Source organism: Ammospiza caudacuta, chromosome 12 (assembly GCF_027887145.1).
Source record: "Ammospiza caudacuta isolate bAmmCau1 chromosome 12, bAmmCau1.pri, whole genome shotgun sequence".
Lineage (NCBI taxonomy): Eukaryota > Metazoa > Chordata > Aves > Passeriformes > Passerellidae > Ammospiza > Ammospiza caudacuta.
Genome location: NC_080604.1, coordinates 20,817,839 through 20,841,816, shown reverse-complemented (window position 1 = coordinate 20,841,816; position 23,978 = coordinate 20,817,839). Strand labels below are relative to the sequence as shown.

General features: G+C 45.8%; 2 protein-coding genes across 2 annotated transcripts in view; one reads left to right on the top strand and one right to left on the bottom strand.

Annotated features, from left to right (window-relative positions):
* The first annotated feature begins 1,086 nt into the window (after positions 1 to 1,086).
* IL5RA (interleukin 5 receptor subunit alpha) lies at positions 1,087 to 12,558 on the top strand. Its single transcript, XM_058813081.1, has 10 exons — positions 1,087 to 1,210; positions 3,523 to 3,656; positions 4,697 to 4,842; positions 5,140 to 5,278; positions 6,199 to 6,331; positions 6,407 to 6,597; positions 7,598 to 7,743; positions 8,178 to 8,316; positions 9,570 to 9,666; positions 12,366 to 12,558. The coding sequence occupies exons 2-10, from the start codon at positions 3,587 to 3,589 to the stop codon at positions 12,394 to 12,396; spliced, it is 1,092 nt and encodes a 363-aa protein (XP_058669064.1). The 5' UTR covers positions 1,087 to 1,210; positions 3,523 to 3,586; the 3' UTR covers positions 12,397 to 12,558.
* An 8,385-nt stretch (positions 12,559 to 20,943) lies between these two features.
* LOC131562879 (contactin-4) overlaps positions 20,944 to 23,978 on the bottom strand; it is a 229,423-nt gene continuing 226,388 nt past the window's right edge. The window contains exons 21-23 of the mRNA XM_058812650.1: positions 23,498 to 23,610; positions 22,050 to 22,218; positions 20,944 to 21,139 (exon numbers count right to left, since the gene is read on the bottom strand). Coding sequence (XP_058668633.1) covers positions 21,039 to 21,139; positions 22,050 to 22,218; positions 23,498 to 23,610 — 383 coding nt within the window. The 3' untranslated portion in view covers positions 20,944 to 21,038. The remainder of the gene's footprint in view (positions 21,140 to 22,049; positions 22,219 to 23,497; positions 23,611 to 23,978) is intronic.

Below are 23,978 nucleotides of genomic sequence, written 5' to 3'. Positions count from 1 at the left end.
CCGACTGTGCTCAGCCGGGAGAGATTGATAAAAAGCCTTACTGAATCACTGAGTTGGAAGAGACCTTCAAGACCATCGAGTCCAGCCCAGCCCCAACAGCTCAACTCAACCCTGTCCCCAAGTGCCACATCCACAGAGCTTTAAATCACCCCAGGGATGGGAATTCCTCCTGACCCAAAACCCCATCCTGTTCTGTGGAGCAGATATCAGTGATATGAGTGATAATTGCTATTAATGCGCACTTGATAATGTCTAAATGCAGTTGAGATCTTGCCCACATTGAATTACACCCATTTTCACCAATTTGACAGGAGCTTTAATTGTGTCTCGAACCCCAAACACTTTCCCCTCCAAGCTTGTGTCACCTACATGTTAATAACTTGGATGCCAGGTCGTTAATGAGGGTGAGTCATTGGCCTTCATCTCATCCTTCCTATAACTCCATTACATACAGCCCCACTTTCTGCAGGGTTGGATTCTGTTCCCTCTCCCATCTGTGAGCCTGCAATACCATCACAGAGTCATGGAATGGGCTGGGCTGGAAGGAACCTTAAAGCTCACCTTGTTCCAACCACCTGCCATGGGCAGGGACACCTTCCACGAGCTCCATCCAACCCGGAACACTTCCAGGGATGGGGCATCCACAGCTCCTCTGGGCCATGCAGAAGTGATCCAACCAACAGATCTCAGCTCAAAGCTCTCAGCACAGTATTAGAAAGCTGGTTTTGCTCTGGCACTGGTAACTTCCCAAAATGCTGCAAGATTGTGTGGCCAGAGCTTTGGACAAGATGGCATAAAAAAACCTGGTCAAAACATACATAGTTTTCCAGCAATGTCTGGGTTTGATTTTCTAGGGAAAGAACACACTGGGATATCAGCAGTGTGGCTGTAGGGTACTTCTTTGCAGTCAGCCATCACATTGCTCCTCCTCTTGAAAAGTCATCAGAGCACTCTCAGACCATCGTATATAAATAAAATAACCCCATTTCTGGGCTGGACCGTGCCTGTGTGCAGCCTTCCACCCTGTGGTTAAATCCACAGTTCCCTTTTTCAAGGCGTGCTTATCTCACTTGTCCTCTGCCATCTCCTGTGAGGCACCAGCCCTGTTGGCACTTGGAGGGCAGCAGTTATAAAAGAAACCCAGAGGGAGAGCACCCAGGGCACGGGGAACACGCAGCCCCAGCTCCTGGCAGGACTCTGAGATGCCCAGGTAACCTCTGGGGTGTCTGCTGTGCTCGGGGTCTGCCTTGCGCTTGCTCTGCACACTGCCAGGGTCCTGCTTTGCAAAAGTTTGCACTGGGAAAGGCACCTGGAAACTGCTGCTTCTTTGTTGCTTGGGAGGTGTTGGGACACATTAGCTGTAAGGGAGAAAATCATTACTTTTAGGAGGCTGGTTTTTGTGCTTTGGATTTCTACTGTCCTTCTAAAAGGAATACATTCCTTGCACAAAGGGAATATCCCCTTTACCCTCTGCTCATTACTTATATAACCAAAACATAATCAGAACTTTGTCCTGAAAACTTACCATATCCATTTTTGTGAGGAGCACAATCCTCTTGTAGCCTTCTAGTTACCATCTTTACTTGAATACACTTACTTTGATTCTCTTTTCAGCATTTTCTCCCATGAAATAGGGTACCACAGTTTGTTCTCAGGGGCTGTGGTCTTACACAGCTGCAGAAATACAGCTTCCAAAAGCTGTGCTGTCAGTCTTAGACTGGCAGCAAGAAAAGGACAAATAGCATTTTGGAAAACAAAGCAAGAAAAAATAAACTGAAAAGAACAGGATAATAAATAAGGACTCATCTGAATTACAGTAACGTTTTACATCCAGTTTCAGTTCACTAACGTGCTGCACAGAAAATATAACATCTAATACATGCAAGCTTTTAGGCAGAAAAAAATATCTTTAGGATCTTTTTGAAAGTATAGGGAAAAGAAAAATCATAACCCTTAACTTTTTGTGGACAAATTAAAACCAAAAAATCCACAGGTAGCCAAACCCACTTTAAATAAACCCAAGGGAAAGTCAGCTGTTGTAGTTATAATAATGCCTGAAACCAACACACTGACATTATTCAAGTAGATGTGAATGCTAAGCACTTGCAAAACATGAGGCTTTTAAAAGATTTTTAAAAAATAATGCACTGAAGTAATTGCTTTTTTTAGGAAAAAAAGAGTGAATGCTCTCAGCAGTGAAACTAATGAAGCTTCTTTCCCAAAGTTATTTTTTATTTTCAAGGATGTGAGCATAATGAATTTTTACTTCTAAACACAGAGAAAAATTAATATTAGAGTATTTACTGGTCTCATCAGGTAAATGAAAGGATATTTCCTGAAGCAGCAAAGAAAGCCTGATGTCAGTAATTTCTGCAGGCAGAAATGTGTGCTGTAAAGAATATTTGTCCCATTGTCTGTGGCTTGCTACATTTTGGGAGGACCAAAATGCCTGGCCAAGATGTCATTCCATAATCCAACATACACAAAATCAAACTCTGGCTCCCCAGGAGTAATCCATTAGCAAACTCCTGAGCTTCAGCTGGCCTTGTGCACATTTGGGCTGTCAGGAAAGCAGAGAGGCACAAAATGTGAATATAGATAATGAGAGGAGTTGGACATTAAAAACACACTCTACTGCAGATGATGTGTCATTTTAATGAACTCAGCACTCAGACTGCATTTTGAAAAATAGTTACTGTACAGCAGAATTATTCCAACTGTGATCAGTGGGAATGCTTCCAGTCCCTGGGTTATTCCTGCTCATTACCATTGGAAAATATTGTGTTTTCCGTGTGAGCAATTGCTGTAGTGCCCCAGGGAGCTGTTGAGAGTGGGCTGGGGGGTGCATTTCTCTTCAGTAAGAACATTTTGGAAAGCTGCTGTTCTAAATGCCCATTTTTATATTAGGTTATACATGAATGATTACACTGAGATTTTTTTTTTTCTCCCAGTAATTCATGAAACCATCCATAAGAAAATGCTGGGTTTAAGCATTAAAAATTGTTGTTCATTGAAATTAGGAACAAACAAAGCAGTTTCTCTTACACCAATAATTAATGGTGGAGAATTAGCCTTGAGGTGAGCAGTAGCTGTGTCTTCAGAGAGCTTTATTGGGGGAGTAACTAGACAGTAAATCCCAGTAAGCAGCTATTTTATATAGAGTGGCAGCTAAAATATGGTTATTTCTGTTCTTGGAGGAAATGGGACTCTCCCCAAAGCCAGTCTACACGAACCCGACTCACCTTCCATGGAGAAATGCTTAAATCCACAGATGCCCTAAACATCCCCACATGAAGGTTTGAAAGCAGCAGCTTTTCAGAGAGGCCTGGCAAAGGGAGCAACATGAAACGTGCTCTGTGTACCTATATTAAATTTAGCTTCCACAAAAGCATTTTCCTGCAAGAAAAGAAGAGTCTATCCCTGCAAGGCAGCAGTTTCACCCCTTTGATCTTGGGGATAGATTGTGATCCGTGGGTTGGGTGTTTAACCCTTGGCTTGGCTTTAACCTTTGTTCATTTTTAGCTCCTGTGAAACGGTGCCAAGGCTGGTGGGCTGATGCCTGGCTGTGCCCATCCACCACCCAAAGATGATGGCCAGTGGGATGCCAGCTTTCCTGCTCCTCCTCTGGACAACAAACACTCCTCAAGGTGCAGGAGGTGAGGAGTTTCCAGCTGCCAGGGCAGTGCCCTGTCCCAGACTGTTCCCAGTTGGTGCCCGGTTTGCTCTGGGAGAAAAGAATCTCCAGTCATGGGGACACAACTTGTGTTGGGGTTTTCTGAGCCTTGCTGGGGCAGTTTTCCTACTGCAATGTGAACTCCTGGGCATCCAAGTTTGGAATCACAGGAGAAGAGAAATGAGGGCTGATCATGGAATCCCAGAATGGTTTGGGCTGGAAGGGACCTTAAAGCCCATCCAGTTCCACCCTCTGCCATGGTCAGGGACCCCTTCCCCTGTGCCAGGCTGCTCAGAGTCACATCCAACCTGGCCTTGGGCACTCCCAGGGGTGCTGATGGCCCTCAACTGCCTGGGGTTTGGCAAATAAGGGAGAGCAGGCTCTGAAGAGCTGGAGGGGAGCAGATTGATTATTTCACGGCCCTGCTATTTATACGCTAACATTTCCCCCAGCATGAGCTCCTCCTCATTTCCAAGGGAGCTCCAGGAATCCTTCTTGCCCTGTCATTTTAAATTATCCTTCCCATCCTTCTGTGTTTCCTTCCATTTGGGCTTAATTCCTCTGTTCATCATTTTGGTTCTACTCTCACATGCAACTTCTTGCGGCTCTCAACCTTCTCTTTGAAAGCCCCCCACGCTGCCCTCTTCTGCAAGCTGGTGGGGGTGAGAATTGTTCATGCAGTTGATCACTCCATCAGCCCTGTGTGACAATGAGGACCAAGATGGAAACTCTGAACTTAATTAACAAGCCAAATGTAATGTATCACAGTAATTTTCAAGTTGAAGCTGTTGTAAAAATTTCATTTTTCAAGCTAAGTTTTAATAAACTCTTATTTGATGGGGTTTTGTTTATTTAAAGGTTTTTTTGGTCAAATATTAGAAATATTTTATAAGGAGCTGTTAAGAAAACATAATATTGAAATGAAATTATTTGCTTGTATTGCTCACTGCTTGCAGAGAGGAATTGCTCTAAACAATTCACTGGATTGGACACTGATGGATATTTCTGTTTTCTCCCTTCCAGTCCAGGTTTTGCCACCTGTTAACTTCACCCTCACAGTCTCTGCATTAGCACAAGTGCTGTTACAGTGGGAGCCAAACCCTGCTCAGGAACAAAACAACTCCACCATTAGATACGATGTGAAAATCCTGAGCCCTGAGCCAGAAGAGGTAAGAGAAAAAAATAAATCAAGGATCCCAAGAAGGCTAAATCCCCACTGTTCTCTTTTATCTAAACCCATGCTTTGGGAGCTGCAGAGATTCCATCTCAGCCATCCTTGTGGACACAGTTCTGCCGGGGTGAGCCTTGGGAATTGCAGTTTTCATCTCGAGGGGAGCATGGATCCTGCTTTGAACACTGGCTCCCCATTCAGCTCACTGAGCTCACCCCAATGCGTGGCTCAGTCTCTGCAGGTCCCTTATTTTTCCTCCCATCCCCTGTGGTTATTTGGTATTTTCTGTTTCCAGTATGACACCAGCAGGACCCACAGCGTGCGAACAGCGGCGCTTCACAACGGCTTCTCCGCCCGCGTGCGCACCTTGCTGCTCCAGGAGGGCCTCCAGAGGGGCAGCGACTGGGTGCAGGGACACCTCCCACCTCTGCCAGGTAAGAAAACCCACAGAGGGCCTGGGGTTTGTGTTCTGCCCCAATCTGTGGACTAAACATTGAAAGGTGACAGGTTTAGTTCTTCAAAATAAAAATACGGCGTTTTCCGCTCTACCTGCTACAAAAGGATTTCGTCCAGACCTTTCCCTGCTGCAGTGGAGCCTGGAGTACAATCTGGAGGGGCAAAATGTCAACAACACCTATAAAATTTTCTAACAATGCCTTGCTAAGGCTGAGTGAACCTAGCACGGTGCACCTAGGATATTGCTGCCTTGTTGCACATGAAATACACAGAGCTGTGTGGCACAGCTTTACTCACTGCTTGGGAACTGCATCCTTCCCAAGGCACTGAGCTGTGTGATGGGGAGGGGAATTGGGTGCACAGACACAGCTAAAATGGCCCAAGCTGGAATCAAAAAGGAAGAAAACAGATGCAACAGACACAGCTACAATGGCCCAAACTGGAATCAAAAAGGAAGAGAATTGGATGCACAGACACAGCTATAACGACCCAAACTGGAATCAAAAAGGAAGAAAACAGATGCAACAGACACAGCTACAATGGCCCAAACTGGAATAAAAAAGGAGAACTGGATGCAACAGACACAGCTACAATGGCCCAAATTGGAATTAAAAAGGAAGAAAATTAGATGTAACAGACACAGCTATAATGGCCCAAACTGGAATCAAAAAGGAAGAGAGACACAGTTATAATGGTCCAAAATTGAATAAATAAGGAAGAAAATTAGATGTAACATACAGAGCTAGAAAGGCCCAAACTGGAATAAAAAAGGAGAATTGGATGCAACAGACACAGCTACAATGGCCCAAACTGTAACCGAAGTGTTTTAACAACAGGAACTTGTTATGATTTTTGCAGTGAGGTTTTCTTTCTGCTCTGTAATTCCTTGCCTCTCCAGGTGCTGCAGAGACCTCTGTCACCAACCTGTCCTGTGTCACCCACGTCACCATCCCTGGCAATGTCTCTCTCCACTGCAGCTGGCTCCCTGGCCAAGGGGCTCCAGAGGACACCAAATATTTCCTGTTTTACAGGTTGGCGTTTGCTGCTTCTCCAGCCAGCAGGGAATTTCTTTAAGAGCACCCTGTCTCACCAGCATTTTAATTTAGGTATGAGACACACACAGAGGAATGTCCCACTTACAGCAAAGACAAGTGGAGCAGGAATATTGAGTGCAGATTTTCAAGTACTCAGATTCAACCTGGTGAGATTGACAACCTCATTGTCATTCACATTAATGGCTCAAGCAAACGTGCTGCAATCAAGCCTTTCCAGCAGTTATTTAACCAAAATGCCATTGGTGAGTAGGAATACATAAAAAAATATCAAAAATGTCTGGCAGGATTGTCAAAATGTGAGGAAGCTCGGTTGGATTGAGTGGTTCTTAATGCAGGTGAAAGGATGCGTTGATTTTGTTTAGTCATCTTAAGGGAATTGAAAGAAATAACTGGATTGTTTTAGCTAAATTTGATTTTAACCATCTATTTTAAATTATAGAATTGCTAAAAGAATTGCTATAGAATTGCCTTTACTAGCTAAAAGCTAGTAAAGGCAATTAGTTTGCTGTTTGTTAGCTAAAGCATTATTTCCAATATTAATTTTCAGTTGATTTAGTCAATAGACTTTAAAACACTGTTTTTATTACCCTTAACTTTGCAGCCTTTTTTAAAAAGCAGTAAGACATGTGGTGTTCAGGTTAACCCTGTCCTGTAAAGGAAGACATTACAGTCTGGAATAAAAGGGAATATCAGCCATGATTGTCTATCATCTTTCATCCACACAAATAATTTACTTTCCTGCATTAGTTCCATACCTTTTTCTTTTTTTAAACAGATGAGAGTTCTCATTTTCATCACTTCACTAAGAGAAAAAAAAATCACAAATTTTCTTTTTAGAAATCATCCCCACAACAGCAGCTGAATTCCTTTGAATTTTTTTTTTCATTTTTCAGTAACTTTCCTGGCTACATCTGTATTTTCTTCTTCCTGGAAATGAAGTTTTCCTAACTATTCTATCATTAGTTTAATACTTCTGTGGAAATTAATTTAATAAATTCCTCTTTCCCCAGTAATCTAAATTTCCAAAAATTAAAGTGGATTTTCCAACCTGTTTTCCTATAACTATTACCAGCAATGTAGTTATTCCTCTTAAATCCTTATCTTTTCAGTCCAAAAAGGGGAAATAAGTTCAATAATTATAGGTCCTACTTGGAAACACTATCAGGTTATAAAACGCTCCAGGTTTTTAGTATTTAAACTTGTCTCTATAAATAACTCACCTGTATGGTTTTCTTTCTGCAGAGAAAGTGAATATTCCCAGAAATATCAGCATATCCCTGGAGCAAAATGATCTCCTGGCCACGTGGGAGAAGCCAATTTCTCCTTTCCATGAGGAATGTTTTGAATATGAATTTTATCTCATCAACCTGAAGTCAGGTAACAAGCAGGTAATTGTTCCTCCAGCATCCAAGATTATCCAACATTCCTGTCCTCTCCAGCTGGAATTTGCCTTCCTCTTTTCCTCAGTTCCTTTTCAATCTGCAACAAACCATCCCCAAGGAACTTGTGAAAGCAGGACAAAATTGGATTTATTCAGCTTGTGCATCTGGGCTCAGAACAGTTTTTCCCATTTAGAAAATGCTGCATTGAGAATCTGGAAGAAGAATGCAGAAACGAGGCATTTCCCAGGAATTTTTCCTGGAATATTGGTGTGTTAGGAGAAGTTACACCTATAAAAGTGGGATTCTTACCTCCAAAGCAAGGCCAGCAGCTTGCAGTTAATAATGATGATAACAAAAAAAAGATAAACACAGTTTGAATTTGTTTTCTGAACGGTTGAGTCTTAATTAATCTGTGACAGCACAACTTGTGCTCCTGACAGATCCTGAGCCTCTCCTCCAGCAGTTTCCAGCTGAGAGTGGATGCCAGCAGCAGATATTCCATCAGGATCAGGGCCAACCTCAACCACATCTGCCGAGCCCCAGGAGTCTGGAGTGACTGGAGTGCCATCATTCACATTGGTGAGAGTGCCCAAAATCCCACTGCTAACTGGGGAAACGATGCTGCCGCACCAGGAGCCTGCCCAGAATTCTCACAGGAAAACAGAGATTTGAAGGAAAAACCTGACTTGTTAATGACAAGGGGATTTCAATCTGTTCCATTAAAAACAGACTAATTGCAAGAAGATTGGTTTTAAGCAATGCTTTGTGAAATTTCCAGAGATTGCTTTAAACTCAAGGCCTTTTCTTGCATCACTGCAGCTTTTTCAGGTTTTTCCCTGCCCTCATTGTGATGTTCATGCTGGAAATAAATATGAGAGGCCATGTCAGCCATTGATTCACTGAAATTATCTCACCCCTTCAATGCTGAGGGAAAAAAGAACATTCTTTTAGCATCTTTTAGCATCCCCATTGCTGGGGAGCAATGCTGCCTAATCAGGAGCGTGCCCAACATCACAAAATTCTAATAGGAAACAGGAAAACAGGAATTTGAACTTAATTTACTGAAATTATCTCACTCCTTAAATGCTGGGAGAAAAAAGAACATGGTTTTAGCATCTTTGACACCTGATCATTGGCCCCGTGCTGTTTTGTATTTCCTGCTTGCTGACCAAGTTGTTGTGGAAATACCAGTTCCTTTATCACTGCACGTTATCAACTGTTTGTTCTTAGACATCCTCCTTTGCTCTTATCTCTGGAGTTTCTCAACTTCCTTGTTTTCACTTAAAAAATACTCTGTTACACTCCTGTTTACTACATTTCCCCTCTTGTACCACGAATTCACATTTTCAGTGTTTTGCCTCCTTTCTCCAACACATCCCCTTGGCCTGGCTCACACAGCAAACATGGAAAATTCATTCTGATGGCAAAACAAAATTGGTCTTCCCTAAAAATGTACTTAAATCTCAACAATATCCAAGGACATGACCGCTTAACCCAGTTTTTCTCATGGAAAGGAATTTTTAGGGATTCGTTGCAGTTCATTGGCACAATACAGGTTCATGCCACCTTCTCAGCCCATTGTTCTCTCCTTTATACCAAAATAAAGGAAAATTATTGCTGAAATCAGAAATTCAGTGCCATGGAAACTCTTCTTGGAGCTCTATATTTAATTTCTTATTCTAGGATCAAGTCCTCAAAATCTGCATGTTAATTTGTGATCTGAATACAACCACATTAAACATCTAATGAAATATTCAAATTCTAAACACATTTCAAATAATCTGTAATAAAATAATACATTTAATTTCTTTTTTTTTCCCCTTGAAATTCAGGGCAAAATAAACTGGAGAATTCCATAGCCTGGATTCTCACTCTGCTCTGTGTGTCCACGTCCTGCATGTTGCTGCTTGTTGCTATATTATGCCAAATGTAAGTATTAGCATTTTTTTTTATTACAATATAACCAAGGACCAGTGTGGGGGGATGTCACAAGTTTTGCTTAATTCTCAGTAAAAGCTGAGTTTGCCTAAATATACAAAGCAAAAATAATCAGCCTCATTAATTATCAATAATAACATTCAGCAAAACTGGTGGGGTAAGAGAGTTATTCAATTTAATCTTATACAACAAACCCATATATTGAGTGAGGTGAATTGTTTACAAATTGTTAAAATCTGTTTGTCCTTATCTCATTTCTTCATTAAATGCACCTGATTGGGTCAGTGATTTCCCCAGCAATCTTCATTTATCCCTGGTGAAAGCTGCTCAGAACATCCCTCATGGCAAAATAGCCAGACCCCTAACGTTTGCTTTGGGTATTTGAAATATTGAATTTATTTTTAATTACATTCTGGCTTTGGATGCTGTATAGCAAAGGCCAAAACTCCCCAAATGCACAGTGAGGAAGCCCAGCTGCACTTTGGATTTGTGTCTGTGACAGTTAAATCATAAGTGATGGATTGAAGGCTCCATGTAATGAGAAGTTTCTCCCCGAAACACGCAGCAAGCAGCAATTACCAGTCCACAATAACCACATCTCCCCTTAATGGAAGTGCTAATTCCCTATTAATTTCTTGAGTGCCTTTTTATTTGTTGCATCCTTGGCTGTTTTCCTGTCCCTGCTGTGTCTCCTGTATCCAATAAAGGTGTTGTGGACAGGATGCTCCAGGAGGATAACTGAGATGAGCTCTGCCTGTGGGACTGTTCTCAGGGCTCTGCTCAGGAGGGCTCTGGCAGGAGCAGCACAGGGAATTCATCCCTGTGGAATTTGTAGGGAAGAGATGAGAACCCTGACTCCATGTTTCAGAAGGCTGATTTATTATTTTATGATATATATTGTATTAAAAGAAAATTATATACTAAACCTACTCTAAAGATAGAGAAAGGAGACATCAGAAGGCTGGAAAAGAATGAATAATAAATCTTGTGACTGCTCACAGCCTCAACACAGCTGCACCTGTGATTGGTCATTAAGTAAAAACAATTTCACACGCTGGGTAAACAATTCTCCAGATCACATCCAAAGCAGCAAAAGAGGGAGAAACTGAAGCTTCCCAGCTTCCCAGGAGAAAAGATTCTGGCAAAGGATTTTTTATAAAATTTGTCAGTGACAATCCCCATGTCATGTCACACACTTGTCCTCAGCTATGCAGCCTTGAGGTCTTGCTGAAAATCCCCAAATTTCTCTTACTTACATGATTCTTTTATGGATTGACCTGGAGATCTCCCCTGTTCCAGCACCTTCTCCAGTTCTCTCCTCTCTCTTTGGGACAGCAGAACCAACACCAGCCAGCAGCAGTTTGTTCCATGTTTCCTGTGGAGTTCTAACAGCATTTGAATATTACATTTACCCCCTTTGGAGATCCTGAAACACACACAGGGGGAGAAATTAATCCAGGGTACAATTGTACTCAACCTGGAGATGCTGTACTAATACATTTTATGATTTTAATCCAAATTTCAGGGAGCTTTCCCAGGTTCAGCTGCTTGCTGCTACCTTGGTTGCTCCCAGGAGTTTCCCTCCAGTATAAAATCCCCCAACACCCAAAGGTTCATTACTTTCTCTCTTTGCCAACATGATGAAAATTTTACCTCCCTGCTACTCTGAATTTCATGGAGCTGCTCACCTTATTCCACCCTTCCCTTCTGCTCCTTCTTCTGTAATCCCCAGCCTGCCCTGGGAGGATGGGCCAGTGTAAGAAGATGAAACACAGGCTTGTACCTGCAGATATTAAAAAAAGAAAAATCGAGCAGGTTTCCTAGATCACAGTTTCATTAGTACTCTCTGTTTTTACTGCTCTTGAAAATTCATGAAGTGCACTCTGCGATTCAATCCACGGAATCGCTTCAAATTTCGTGTGATTCCAGCCATTATAAGGAATTTCATTACAGCAAAGAGCTCCATAAATTTTTCTGTGTACTTGCAGGCATCAGGGCTAAAGCCCAGCGTTTGGGAGGAGCGCTGCCAGGCAAAGGGGCCCTGTGGGACAGTTTGGGCAGGCTCTTCCCTTCACTCACTAGCAGAGGCTGATAGAGTCTTGATAAAAACCACAATTGAATGCTCTCCTGGTCTGCTCTCTGCCTTCAGGAGTGAGCACTGTACTTCCCTAGAAATAACATTTTCTCCTGTGAGCCCCCAGGAGGATGGGGTCAGTAAAATGCTCTGGCATGAGGGCACTCAGTGGCCTCCACACCCCAAAATCTGTGTGATCACCCAGGTGCCCCCCTTCTGCACCCCTCAGCAGCCCACGAGCAGCATCACCAGCCAGCTTTGGAAAGCTGCATGGGGAATCTCAGGGGAGGCACTCTGACATAGAGTTAAACCAAAACCTCCTCCATCCCATCACAGAGCAAGGAGAGCTTGCTCTCCTGCCTGTTTCTCATGTTTGTCTCCAGCCCTTCCATGGCACAGCCTGTGGGAGGAGTGGAAATTTCAGAAAGGCAGACACAGCACAAAACCCAGACCCTGAAATGCTGATTTAAGGCGCCAGGGTCCCGTGGGGTGGGACCAAGGCCTGAAGGTCCAAGCAGTGATAGTGGGAAAAGGCTGTGCCTTAACCTGTGCAGACAGAGATGCCTGGGATGCTTTTTGTGACGAGATCTTTAACCACAGAACTCTGACTTTTCAGTAACCTCCAAAAAAGAACAGCACCATTCTGAGGGCACCACCCCAGCAACGACCTGAGGGGCAAAGCAGCCCCCATGGACACACTTCTGCCTCATTTCTCTGGGCATTTGTGCACCTTCCTTAAGTGCTCCCTTTCCAGAAGTGACATGGAATTTATGCTTTTTGCTGCCTCAATAAATAATTTTGGTATGGCTCCATCAAAATCTTTTCTTGGCAAACAGCACAATGAGGAACACACCAATCAACAAAAAAAGCAAATGTTTCTCCCAAAACACCTCCCACCCTGTTTTTCCTCCCCATATTCCCATTTGTGGCTGTACAATTCCCTCCCAAGGCCTCATCCTGTGCAGCAGAGGGGAGAATCCCACAGCTCCTGTCTGTGGGGTGTGTGGCCCTTCCCTTCACCTGATAATTAGTGAACATCAATGTCACCTCCAAGGCAGCAGCAGCTCAGCCAGCAAGGTTTAGCTCCAAGCTGACAGAAAATATTATTCCTCCTCCCCAGGAGAATAGCAATAGGATAAAGGTAAACTTGACAGAACTCAGAAAGCTTCTGGAAGAAGAATAGTCCTAAGAACATAAGCACTGAACTAAAGAGACATCAGCCAGGGAGATTGTCGCAAAATAAAGGGGGCAGAGGAGCAGATCTGGCAGATTCCTCCAGAACAGAGCCTGGGTACCCACTCTGGGCTGAGCTCTCCTCACTCAGGCCAAGCTCCCACTGAAACCTGCCCCTTTTGGACACAGTGCTGTCCAGGGCTGCAGACAGCGAGGGTGTTCAGCAGCAGCAATGTGAGACCTGAGCTCTGGCACGCACCAAAGACAAGCAACAGTCCCTCTGCTGCCACAGAAACGCCTGTGCTGTGAGCCCAGCCAGGGAAGGGTCTCAGGGCTGTGAGCAGGGTGAGCCAGCACAGCACTGAGCGGATCCATTTGCTCTCAGCTGTCCCTGGTGCCTTCCCCTGCCCACTCCCAGCTCCCTTGGCACACAGTTATTTGTGGGTGCTCTCCTGCCACGGGCCACTGGCAGTCTATGGCCAGACACCAAAGCCTGAGCACGAGGCAGCTTCAACAGCTTGTCCTGGCTGTCCACATGAGGCACCTGACAGCAGAGCCCTTGGGAGGAGCAGCAGCAGCGTGAACAGACAGATCAGAGCAGTTCAGCTCTCCCACACAGCCCCAAAAGCCCTGGCAGGGGATGGGCACAGCCTCACCCACCCCTTCCTGTCCCCTGCCTGTCCCCAGGGCCCAGAGGTGACCTGTGAGGAGTGGCACAGCTGCCCAGCCCCAGGGGGGAACATCACCTGTCGGAACCCTGACTGCTAAGAATTTTTAACTTTCTGTGCTAACAAACACTAACTCCAAAAAAAACCCACTACGTTTAACCTAAAACCGTAGGAAAAAAACTTCCAAAATGAAATAATAAAACTAAAATTATAAGTATATAATTCAAATAAAAGTGTGTAATATCACATATTAAAAACTTAAACTTCGCAGTTAGGGTTCCAACAATTATCCCTGACAGGAGGTGCTGCAGGCAGAGCTGGCTGCTCTTGGGGCTCAGCACGTGCTGCTGCTTGGGCCCCTCATCCCCCAGGAACAGCAACTCTCACACCCCTCCACTGCTGTTTCTTACAGAAACCACGTTTGGAGTAAACTGTTCCCACCAATCCCAACGCCCAGCAACAAATTCCGAGACCCTTTCCCAATTGACTATGAGGTAAATAACTTTTTTTCCTTTTTTTAAACTAAAATGAATGTTTTTGTTTGTGTGCTGCTTTTTCCCTGTTAGGCTGAGAGCAAAGAGGGTCACAGAATCATTAAATCTCAAAAAGATCTCCAAGACCATCAAGTCCAACCCCATGAGCACTAAATCTATTGGATTTAGCAATTCCTGGGGCTGATTTTGCCATCCTCCCTGCTGTGGGAGATTCTCACCTCGCTGTGTGGCTCCTTCCTTTGCTCACGACAGGTTCCAGTCTGCTGCAGCTCTGGCTTTGCTTGCAGGTGTTGTGGTTTGGGAAGGGTTAAAAAGGAACAGAAGGGTTAAAAATGAAGAGAAGGATTAAGTGATATTGTCCAGGTTTCCCCTTTGCTGGCTCCATTCCATATTCCAGCAGAATTCCTCTCTGGGTTTCCCCTTTGCCGGCTCCATTCCTGACTCCATGCTGGTTCTTTGTTCCTACACTGAATTTCTGCATTTCTGAATTTCTGAATTTGGGGCTCACCCGTGGCTCTGCCCTCTGCAGGAATTGCAGTTTCTCCCCACACAGACAGAGACTGCAGGGGGGCTCCTGGAGAGCTGCTCTCGTCCAGCCTCACAATTCAAAGTTGTTAAGGTGGCCTTAAGCCTTTCTGGGTTTGCAGTCACTTCTGATAAATACATTTATCTTACAGATGAGATAAACCCCTCATTGTCTGCTCAGCACCTTGATTTCCATTTGTCCCCTTGAAACAGGATTTGATTTTTGCATGTTGTTCCTCCTCCATGGTCTGGTTGAGGAAACAGGCTTAGATGATTATCCTATAATGTTTGTTTTTAATTAAATGGTGCAAAACACCACAACTTGGGGCATCACACCTAAGAGCATGAGAAATAGCAAATATCAATGCTGCAGCTGGAAATGTGAGCTTGCAAAGGCAGGTTCTGGTTCTCACAGCAGCTCTGCCTTGTTTTCACTCCTCACTCCAGGTGGGCTGGCCCTGCTGGGTGACACCAGAGGCACCACGGCCACAAGGCTGGTGGCACTGCCAGGGGGGCTGTGACATGACCCAGGTCCTGCTGAGGCCACCAGGGAGAGGGAAGTTGTTTGCTGGGGACACTCAGTTCCTAAATTCGGTGTAAACAGGGCTGAGGTGACGAAAGCCCTGCAGGTGGTGGCCGTGGGAACCTGCTGGTCCCTGCAGTGTCACCTGCTGTCCCTGCAGTGTCACCTGCTGGCCCCTGCAGTGTCACCTGCTGGTCCCTGCAGTGTCACCTGCTGATCCCTGCAGTGTCACCTGTCGGTCCCTGCAGTGTCACCTGCTGTACCTGCAGTGTCACCTGCTGTCCCTGCAGTGTCACCTGCCACCCTGCAGTGTCACCTGCCACCCTGCAGTGTCACCTGCTGGCCCCTGCAGTGTCACCTGCTGGTCCCTGCAGTGTCACCTGCTGTCCCTGCAGTGTCACCTGCCACCCTGCAGTGTCACCTGCTGTCCCTGCAGTGTCACCTGCTGTACCTGCAGTGTCACCTGCCACCCTGCAGTGTCACCTGCTGTCCCTGCAGTGTCACCTGTTGGTCCCTGCAGTGTCACCTGCTGTCCCTGCAGTGTCACCTGCTGGCCCCTGCAGTGTCACCTGCCGATCCCTGCAGTGTCACCTGCCACCCTGCAGTGTCACCTGCTGGCCCCTGCAGTGTCACCTGCTGTCCCTGCAGTGTCACCTGCTGATCCCTGCAGTGTCACCTGCTGGCCCCTGCAGTGTCACCTGCTGTCCCTGCAGTGTCACCTGCTGGCCCCTGCAGTGTCACCTGCTGTCCCTGCAGTGTCACCTGCTGTCCCTGCAGTGTCACCTGCTGGCCCCTGCAGTGTCACCTGCCACCCTGCAGTGTCACCTGCTGTCCCTGCAGTGTCACCTGCTGTACCTGCAATGTCACCTGCCACCCTGCAGTGTCACCTGCTGGTCCCTGCAGTGTCACCTGCCACCCTGCAGTGTCACCTGCCACCCTGCAGTGTCACCTGCTGTCCCTGCAGTGTCACCTGTTGGTCCCTGCAGTGTCACCTGCTGTCCCTGCAGTGTTTCCCAGCAGCTCAGCCACTGCTGCTGCTCCCTTCTGCAGCCCTGCAGCCCTGTTTGTGCAGCTCTGCCAGGACGTGGCCCTATAAAAGGGCTCTGTAAGGATGAGATCCCATAAATGGTTCTGCTGCTCTGTATTCAGGAAAATTCCTGTTCCTCAAACCACGATCCCTCACTGCCAGAGTGCCAGGCCCTGGAGAAGGCTCCCCAGGGCAGTGGTGGAGGCACCAGCCCTGGAAGAGCTCAAAAACCTCCTGGTTTTTGGATGTGGCCCTTTGGGATAGGATTTAGTGAGTGTGGTGGGATCTGACTGAAGGTTGGACTTGATCATCTTGGAGGTCTCTTCCAGCATTAATGATTTTTTGATTCTGTGCCCTCCGGCTCCTCCTGGGTTCCTTGTTCTTGGCTACAGAGGGGTGGCCACTGTGGGAGAATTTGGCAAGTGGGGAGTTTGGGGGTGCAGGGCTGGAGGGACAGAGGATGAGCAGCTCAGGGAGAGCTTCAGCCAGAGGGTGGAAACCCTCCTGTTGAACCCAATGCTCCTGAGCTCCTCAACCATCAAACATTTTGGGTTAATGCCTCTGTAAATGCACCAATTTGAGCTCTCAGCTCTGCCCCAGCCCACGCCAGCCCTCCACTCACAGCTCCAAGGGGTGTTTGCTTTGCAGAGAGCACGGACCTGCCCCAGCTCCACGGAGACCGAGGTGGGCAGCCTGGCTGAAGGCTTCTACTGCAGTGTCCTCGACGACTCCGTGTTCTGAGAGGCTCCACAAAGTCACCCACCAACGCTGGAGAGGGCTCTGTGTCACCTCTCTGTGTCCCTGCTCCCAGTGGGGACGAGGATTTGCCTGCACCGGGCGCCTTGTTGCCAAACAGAAAGTTCCAGCTCAAACAGGATGGAAGCTCATGGTACAAGGGCTGTGTAGGGAAAACAAACCTCGGAAAAGAGCCGATGGATTCATTTTTTTCTGGTTGGCACCTTAGTCTTTTGGGTGTTCGTTTTACTTTGGTATGACAGCTGGAGATGCAAACTGGGTTTGGCACAGCCCTGTGGATGCAGCAAGGTGGTCCTGGCAGTGACCAAGAGGGGTCAAACACTGGGAAAAGAAGGAAAAAAGTGTGAAGCACCCAGTGCTGTCACCCCAGTGCTGCACAGCAAGGCCACCATGAGAGCAGGGACACTCACCTGGCCTTTGCTGCTACGCTTTGTAACAAAACTGTGAATTTCCACCTGAATTTCCACCCTGGGCTCTGACCTCCCTGGCTGTGGCCCATGAAGTTCTCCTGTCTTGCAGAATTCCTTCCAGTTCCAAGAAACCTCCTGTCCATGGAGCTGGGTCAAACACGCTAACGAAGAATAAAAATAAAGATTTGATCCAGCCAATAAGTTCTTTGGAAGGTGCCTAAAGAAATGGAGTTTCCAAGTACTACAGACTAAAAATAATTATAATAAATGAGGCAGTTCTCATCTGGGTGAAGTAGCATTGCTCCATCAAAGTTAATGTAGCTCATTAATATAACATTGATGCCTCCAATGTCTCTCCTGCGTGTGCTTTTAATGGATTTGAGTGCCCCAACTTTAACACTCTAAAATCAGAATTTCATTAGTAAAATCCTAAAAATGAGACTAAAGAGAATTCACTTATTGGAATGTATTTTATGTCATACCTTCAAGTGGCCCAATAAATAAAGTTTCTGCACATAATTCCATTCCCATTAATGCCAAGCTATTGCACAGGTGAATGCAATACATTTAAATATATTTTGCATGTCAGGTCCTTGGTATTTCCAGGATGAGTCCTCATGGGGACATGAGGACTGGATGGCTCGCAGAGCCAGCAGCCACACTTCTACTCACCCTGGTAAATAAATCCAACGTGGTGTAAAGCAGGAGCAGCAGCATTTCCCCAGCCAAGCTGCAGGTCCAGCCCCCTCACCTGTAGTGATGTCAATGCTGGAGAACCAAGGGTGCAGGATGAGGACAATTCCTGGCCGAGCTCCTCCTCATGGTCGTGATTCCTGGAGGAAAACCTTCACTCCAAGCTGCACAGGGGAAAAGGAATTTGTCCAGGATCCCAGGCCACTCCCAGGGCTGCGTCAGTTTTGGCACCACCACATCAGATCGCCAGCCCCACACTCCCACAGCACAGAATCATTAATTTCTCATTTTTTTCCCTTCAAACCCAGCTCCCAACCCCCTTTTGCTCCTGCCCTGCTGCCTCCAGGACAGCACCCCCAGGAACTGCGCTTTGCCTTCTTCTGGAAAGGACAATTTCACTTTTCTTTTTAAAAACAGAATTGTGCTGCAGGGCTGGTTTATTTTTCTGCTCCGTTGTTGTGAGGTGTGCTGCAGCGTGGGCAGGTGGCAGGGACCTGCAGCCCTCCTGACACATCCCCACGAGGAGAGAGCCCCACCATTGTCACAGCAAACACCACGGCCAACAGCAACTCCGCTCCAGGACAGATGGTTATCTAAATTTAGCTTTGTATGGATTTACAGGGGGAGTTCACGTCATCCACACACTGAAAGGGTCCAAGGAGGTAGAAAAGGAGGGCCCAGGATTATATACTGCTACAAAGGGGCGGAGCCAAGAGCAACAGCCAATCACCTGAAAGTGTGGGTGGAAAAAAGATTACAATGACCAATAGGAAACCAGAAAGGTAAACGGACAGGTGTGTGGACCAATGAGAGTACAAGTAACAAAGAAACTGCTAGAACTGTGACCATATATGGTTAATGGGGTTGGACAGCCAATGGGGGCGTGGCTCTGGGGTTGATTGACAGCCGTTCACAGGGTCCCTGGCAGGGGTCACAGTCCCTGAGCAGGCCCTCAGTGCAGCGTTGCTCCTGTGGGATGCAGAGCCCCGTTCAGCTCCTGCCCTGAAAGGACTGCAAATGTGCCTTGGCGGGTTGAGTGGTTTCAATCTGTGCTCCCAAAATCCTCAGGAATCCCCAGGATGAGCAGAGGCAGGGCCTGGAAGGGCTTTGCTCCAGCCACAGGGTCAGAGATGCTCCATCCCTGTGACCTTGGACAGCTCACAGCTCTACAAAACAAACCCAAAATTCACCTACTCATGTTTTTGGGAGCAGAATTAGACCAGAGATGTATAATTTTTTTTTTCTGCCTTTACAAAGTTTTAATTTAAACCAACTCTTGTATCTTCACATCAGTGACAGTCTCAGCAGGGTCTAAAGGGAAATTTCTCACTGGGCAGAAGAAAAAGTGGAGGAAAAATGCTCCTGGAAGACAGGTATCTTTACAAATGACAGAATATTTATTACCAATACCTTTAAAAAAAGATTACATCTGCTAGATCACTGATAAATATCATTTACACCGGGGAGAAAACTACAGAAGCTTTTTTTTTTTTTGTTATTTTATTTTTCTTGGTTTTGTGGATTTTTTTTAAGGTTTTTCTTGTTTTATTTTTTTTACATAGAAGTAACCATATCAAACTAAGAAAGGAACACAGCTTGAAATACTGACAATATTTCTCTGGTCAACAACCCTGACTTTTACACAAGTGGAATCCTGATTATGAGTTACTGAATAAATATATTTAGAAGGTCTAAAAGTTAACTGTATTATTTTGTAAGCAAAAGAGACAAGTTACAGGCAAATTCAAGCTATCAGGAGAAAAAAAAAATACCACTGCAGCGCATTGAAAGTTGAAAATTGTATAGAAAATTCCATTGCCTTTTCCAGCGTTATCCCGTCTGAACTTACAAAATTCCCCGTAGTAACAAACAGTCCTTCTCTTGAGAAGAATTATTCCAGTGTGGATATTGTCGTTTTCTGGTGTGACTCTGTTCTGCCTCCAGGCGTCTGGGAGGAGTTTCTAAGGAAAGGCAAAATTCCAGCAGGGATCTCCAGGAGATTCCCACTTTTCCATGGATAACTGGAGCTGGGGCAGCACTGCTCCTGCTCCAGGCCAGGTTCCCAAGCGTTGTCTGGAGAGTGGAGTTACCAAGGATGAGCAGTTGTGTCCCCAAGAACGAGCCCAGAGCAGCTTTTTGATTTCCTTGGAATTAATCCCCAAACAGGAGGAATTTCCTTGGAATTAATCTCCAAAGGGTTGAGCTGGGCGTGCACCCAGCACAAGGCCGGTGGCCGTCCTGTTGTGTCACCACAGATGTCACAGCTCTGCAGGATCTTCTTTTCCCCACCCAATTTGATGCTAATTATTATCAAGACAAAGCAATTTCACAGCCCCTCCTTGCTGCACAATGCTGGAGTATTGGCTACGTTGTAGTCCACAACCAACCAAAAACCCAGGTGGTTTTCCAAAATTCTGCTCTTCTGAGTGTTTTGTCCTGCTCAGAGCTCTGGATGAAACGTGTGAGAGAAGCCCCTGGGTTCAACACAGGAGTCGCTGGATCTGCCAGTGAAGCTCAGCCTGTTACAATCCGGGTCTGGAGCAGTTGTGCCCTGTAAAACTGTACAGTCAACTCCAGCCAACTTGCCAGGAACAACTTGGAACTCTCCGTCGTAAAAGGAAAAAATCCCAAACAATATTTTCGTGATAATGTCGTCCGTAGCATTTTATAGCAGAGGAAAAAAATTAATATCTACATCATATGTTAACTTTAAAAAATTCTATAAAACACTAAATATATAATAAAAAATATGCATATAAGGACATATGTAAACTGCTTTGGTAACATCGTATTACAGATGTTTTCAGTGCATTGCAGAGTTTCCAAGGAAACTTCAGACAAAGCTATATTTGCTTTGAGGAAGTACTGTATAATGCCATTCCTAAAGAAGCATAAACATTTTTTTTTTTCCAGTAGTAAGATGTACTCAAACCACAATATTACTTAGTACTGGGTGTCTCCAAAACAACTAGCTAAATGTTGCTTATATTATAAAGAAGAAGTCCTCGATGTCATTGTTGTCATAAACTGGAGCGGGCTGTGAGGGAGATCATGATTGTGCTGAGGGCTGACAGGGTGCACGCGCTGGAGGTCGACGAGCCCGAGCCTCTGGCGTAGGCATCTGAGAGGGGAGAGGGGAAAAGGAGCCAGAGGTGAGCAGAGAACAATCCCTGAGCTCTTCCTTAACCCGCCTTCCCCAAGGTCTGAATTCCCCTTCCTGGGATAAAGCACACCCCCCTCCTCCTCTTCGTGGTCACCTCCCCAACTGAATTTTTGGTTTCTTTTCAATTCCTGCCCCTGTTGTGTTGAGGCTGCTCTCGCAGTTCTATTGTTTCACACGCTGCCTGCTTATCATTATTTGGTATTTTTTCACAATTGCACCATATTCTAGCTGTTCCTTGTGCCTCCCATCCTGGAGGAGCCATGTACCTGCTCTGTGACCCCTGGTCAGGAGCCAAATGGGAGCTGGCATGTTCCAGCTCCCCTTCCCTCTCCTGTGCTGCTGATTAAATTCCTCTGCATGGTTTACACAGCCACGCTGGGGAGAACTCTGCTCTCACCCAGGTTTTTTTTACATTGCTGTGATTTTAATGCCATATTCCTGCATTGCAGAGGCTCCTGATTTAATGCAGCTTATAAAGCGGGACATTATTAATGGAAGATGGGACATGGAGATTTTGCAAAAGCCATGTTGTGTAATAAAATACTCCTTGTGTTTGTTCTTCTACACCACCTCATTTCCCTAAATAAATATTTATGCATCCAGCACACAATGGGATACGGCTGTACAGCAGCCTTATAGATTTAGAAGCCTTTGCATGCTGTATTTGGTTATAGTGAATTGCAGTGAAACAAAACATTTAACACACAGAACCGAGAGGGGAAAGCGTCTGGAAACCTAAATACAAACAGAACTACTTAGGATGGTGTTTCTTATGGCTGAATCTTGCTTTTGGGATGCAATCAGAATTAGGGAGTGGACTATCTGCTGGTGGGGCCCTGTGGCCCAGAGCCCATTCCCCCATCCTTACTGGATATCTTTGGGATTCGGATCTGCTCGCTGCTGCTGCCGTCGCCGCCGTCGCTGAAGGGTTTGATCTCGATGATGTAATCCTCATCAAAGGGCAGGGACAGCTCCACTGAGGTTTTATTCGTTTCTATGACAGACGTGCTGCTCTCCCTGTTCCACCTGTACAGAACCTGCGGCCGAGGGGGAGACAACAGGAGGCAGAAAGGGCAGAGCTGCTCACTGTGCTCTGAGCTGCCCACCTCGGGGTGTCCAGAGGTGCTGCTGCTCTTTTCCTGCTCCTCATGCTCAGGAGGGGTCTGGTGACACAGGGGACATGTGGGATTTGCTGGGGACACCAGCACAGAGGTGGCAGGGGGTGACACTGGCAGGAGGATGATGCTGATCAGCAGCACTCAACACAGCACTGATACCTAGAGGAGCCCCTCAGAGAAACCCTTGCCTTGGTCATGCTAAAATAAACTCTTATAGAAGTAAAAACTTCTTTATAGAGGTCAGAAACTCCTTATTATGCTGCTTCTGGAAACTGAGTTGGGATATTTGATACAGTGCCACCGATGGTTTCCCAGAATAAATGACTTTTGTGAACGACCTTCTGAGCTGTGGGAGTTGTACTAATTTATATCATAAATTGTGTCGTAAAATACAAGATTTCTAGGCAAAAAGAAGAAAAATAGGCAATGTTTTGCTATGATTCAGAAAATAAATCCATGTGGTTGGGCTACCCTTACAGTAAGTTAAAGGAGAATGTTTTAGAAACTCTCTAGATGCTTTTCCAGGGTGATGAGTCTCTCTCTCCTTCTTTCAACCAACTCCTTAATTTGCATTTCAAACCTAAAATATGTAGTGAAAAGCTGGTCCAGATTGCTGAGGTTCATCTGAGGTTTGGACTAAAAACCCTGAGGAATTACTTATTTTTTATGAGCTCATACAGAGCACCAAAGACACTTAAGAGTTGGTGCAGGAATTGAGGGAGCTGGCACAGGCTCACCAAGCTGCTGGCATTCCGGGCTGGGAATAAAACATGGAGCATGGCCAGGTCCTTCACTGGCTCAGGCTCTGGTGGGAAATGTTTGCACAACTCCAACCCCAGGGCAACGTCTTTTTGGGCTAAATGAAACCCTTGTGGAAGGTGGTGGAGCTGAATTCTTCCCAAGGTTTCTCTCTAATTAAATTATGTCCTATTAAAACTGCTTCTAATGAGGATTCTCTTTCTTTTCCTCTTGGCTTGGCTTTCTGAAGGAAATGGGAGCTGTTAAAAAAGCATTTTATTTATCTGCAATCAAGGAGCCAACTACAGCCATGGGGAAGTTTCCATGGAAGGCAGGAGAGAAGTTCTGCAGGTGGGAGCTGCAGGAAAAATGTGCCCACATAGACTGGCATGGCTCTGACTATAGAGGAATGCCCCAGATCTGACCTGGGAAATCATGAATGCACCACGGGAATACTCACTTTGTAGCCTCTCACTTCTGACTCGTTGTCCAAGGCTTTCACCTGGTCCCAGTTCAGGACGATCTTGGAGTCGGATGAATTCCACACGATGTTCCCGGGGGGCTGACTCGGTGCTGCACCAAAACCCAGACAGCTCCACGTTACTGAGGAGAATCCATCCCCAGCGGGGTCCCTCCCCGTGCCAGTGGGGCTTCAGCAGCACAGCTGAGCCTGCCAGAGCCCTGTCCCTGCGGAGAGCTAACGAGCTGCTCCACTGATCCGCGTCCTCAAGGTCACGCGAGGTGTGACACGACACGGGGCTTTAAATGAGAAAGGGATTCAGTCAGTTGCTCAACATGCCTGAGATCAGAGGAAAAAAGCCCTCTTGAACACTGAGATAAATATTTAATTTGCCTGCACAGCTGTGATTTCGGTTTTGCATGCTCTGCTTACTTAACACCGGGAAGAACCTCACGAAAAAAACGAAATAAAAAGGCTGAGC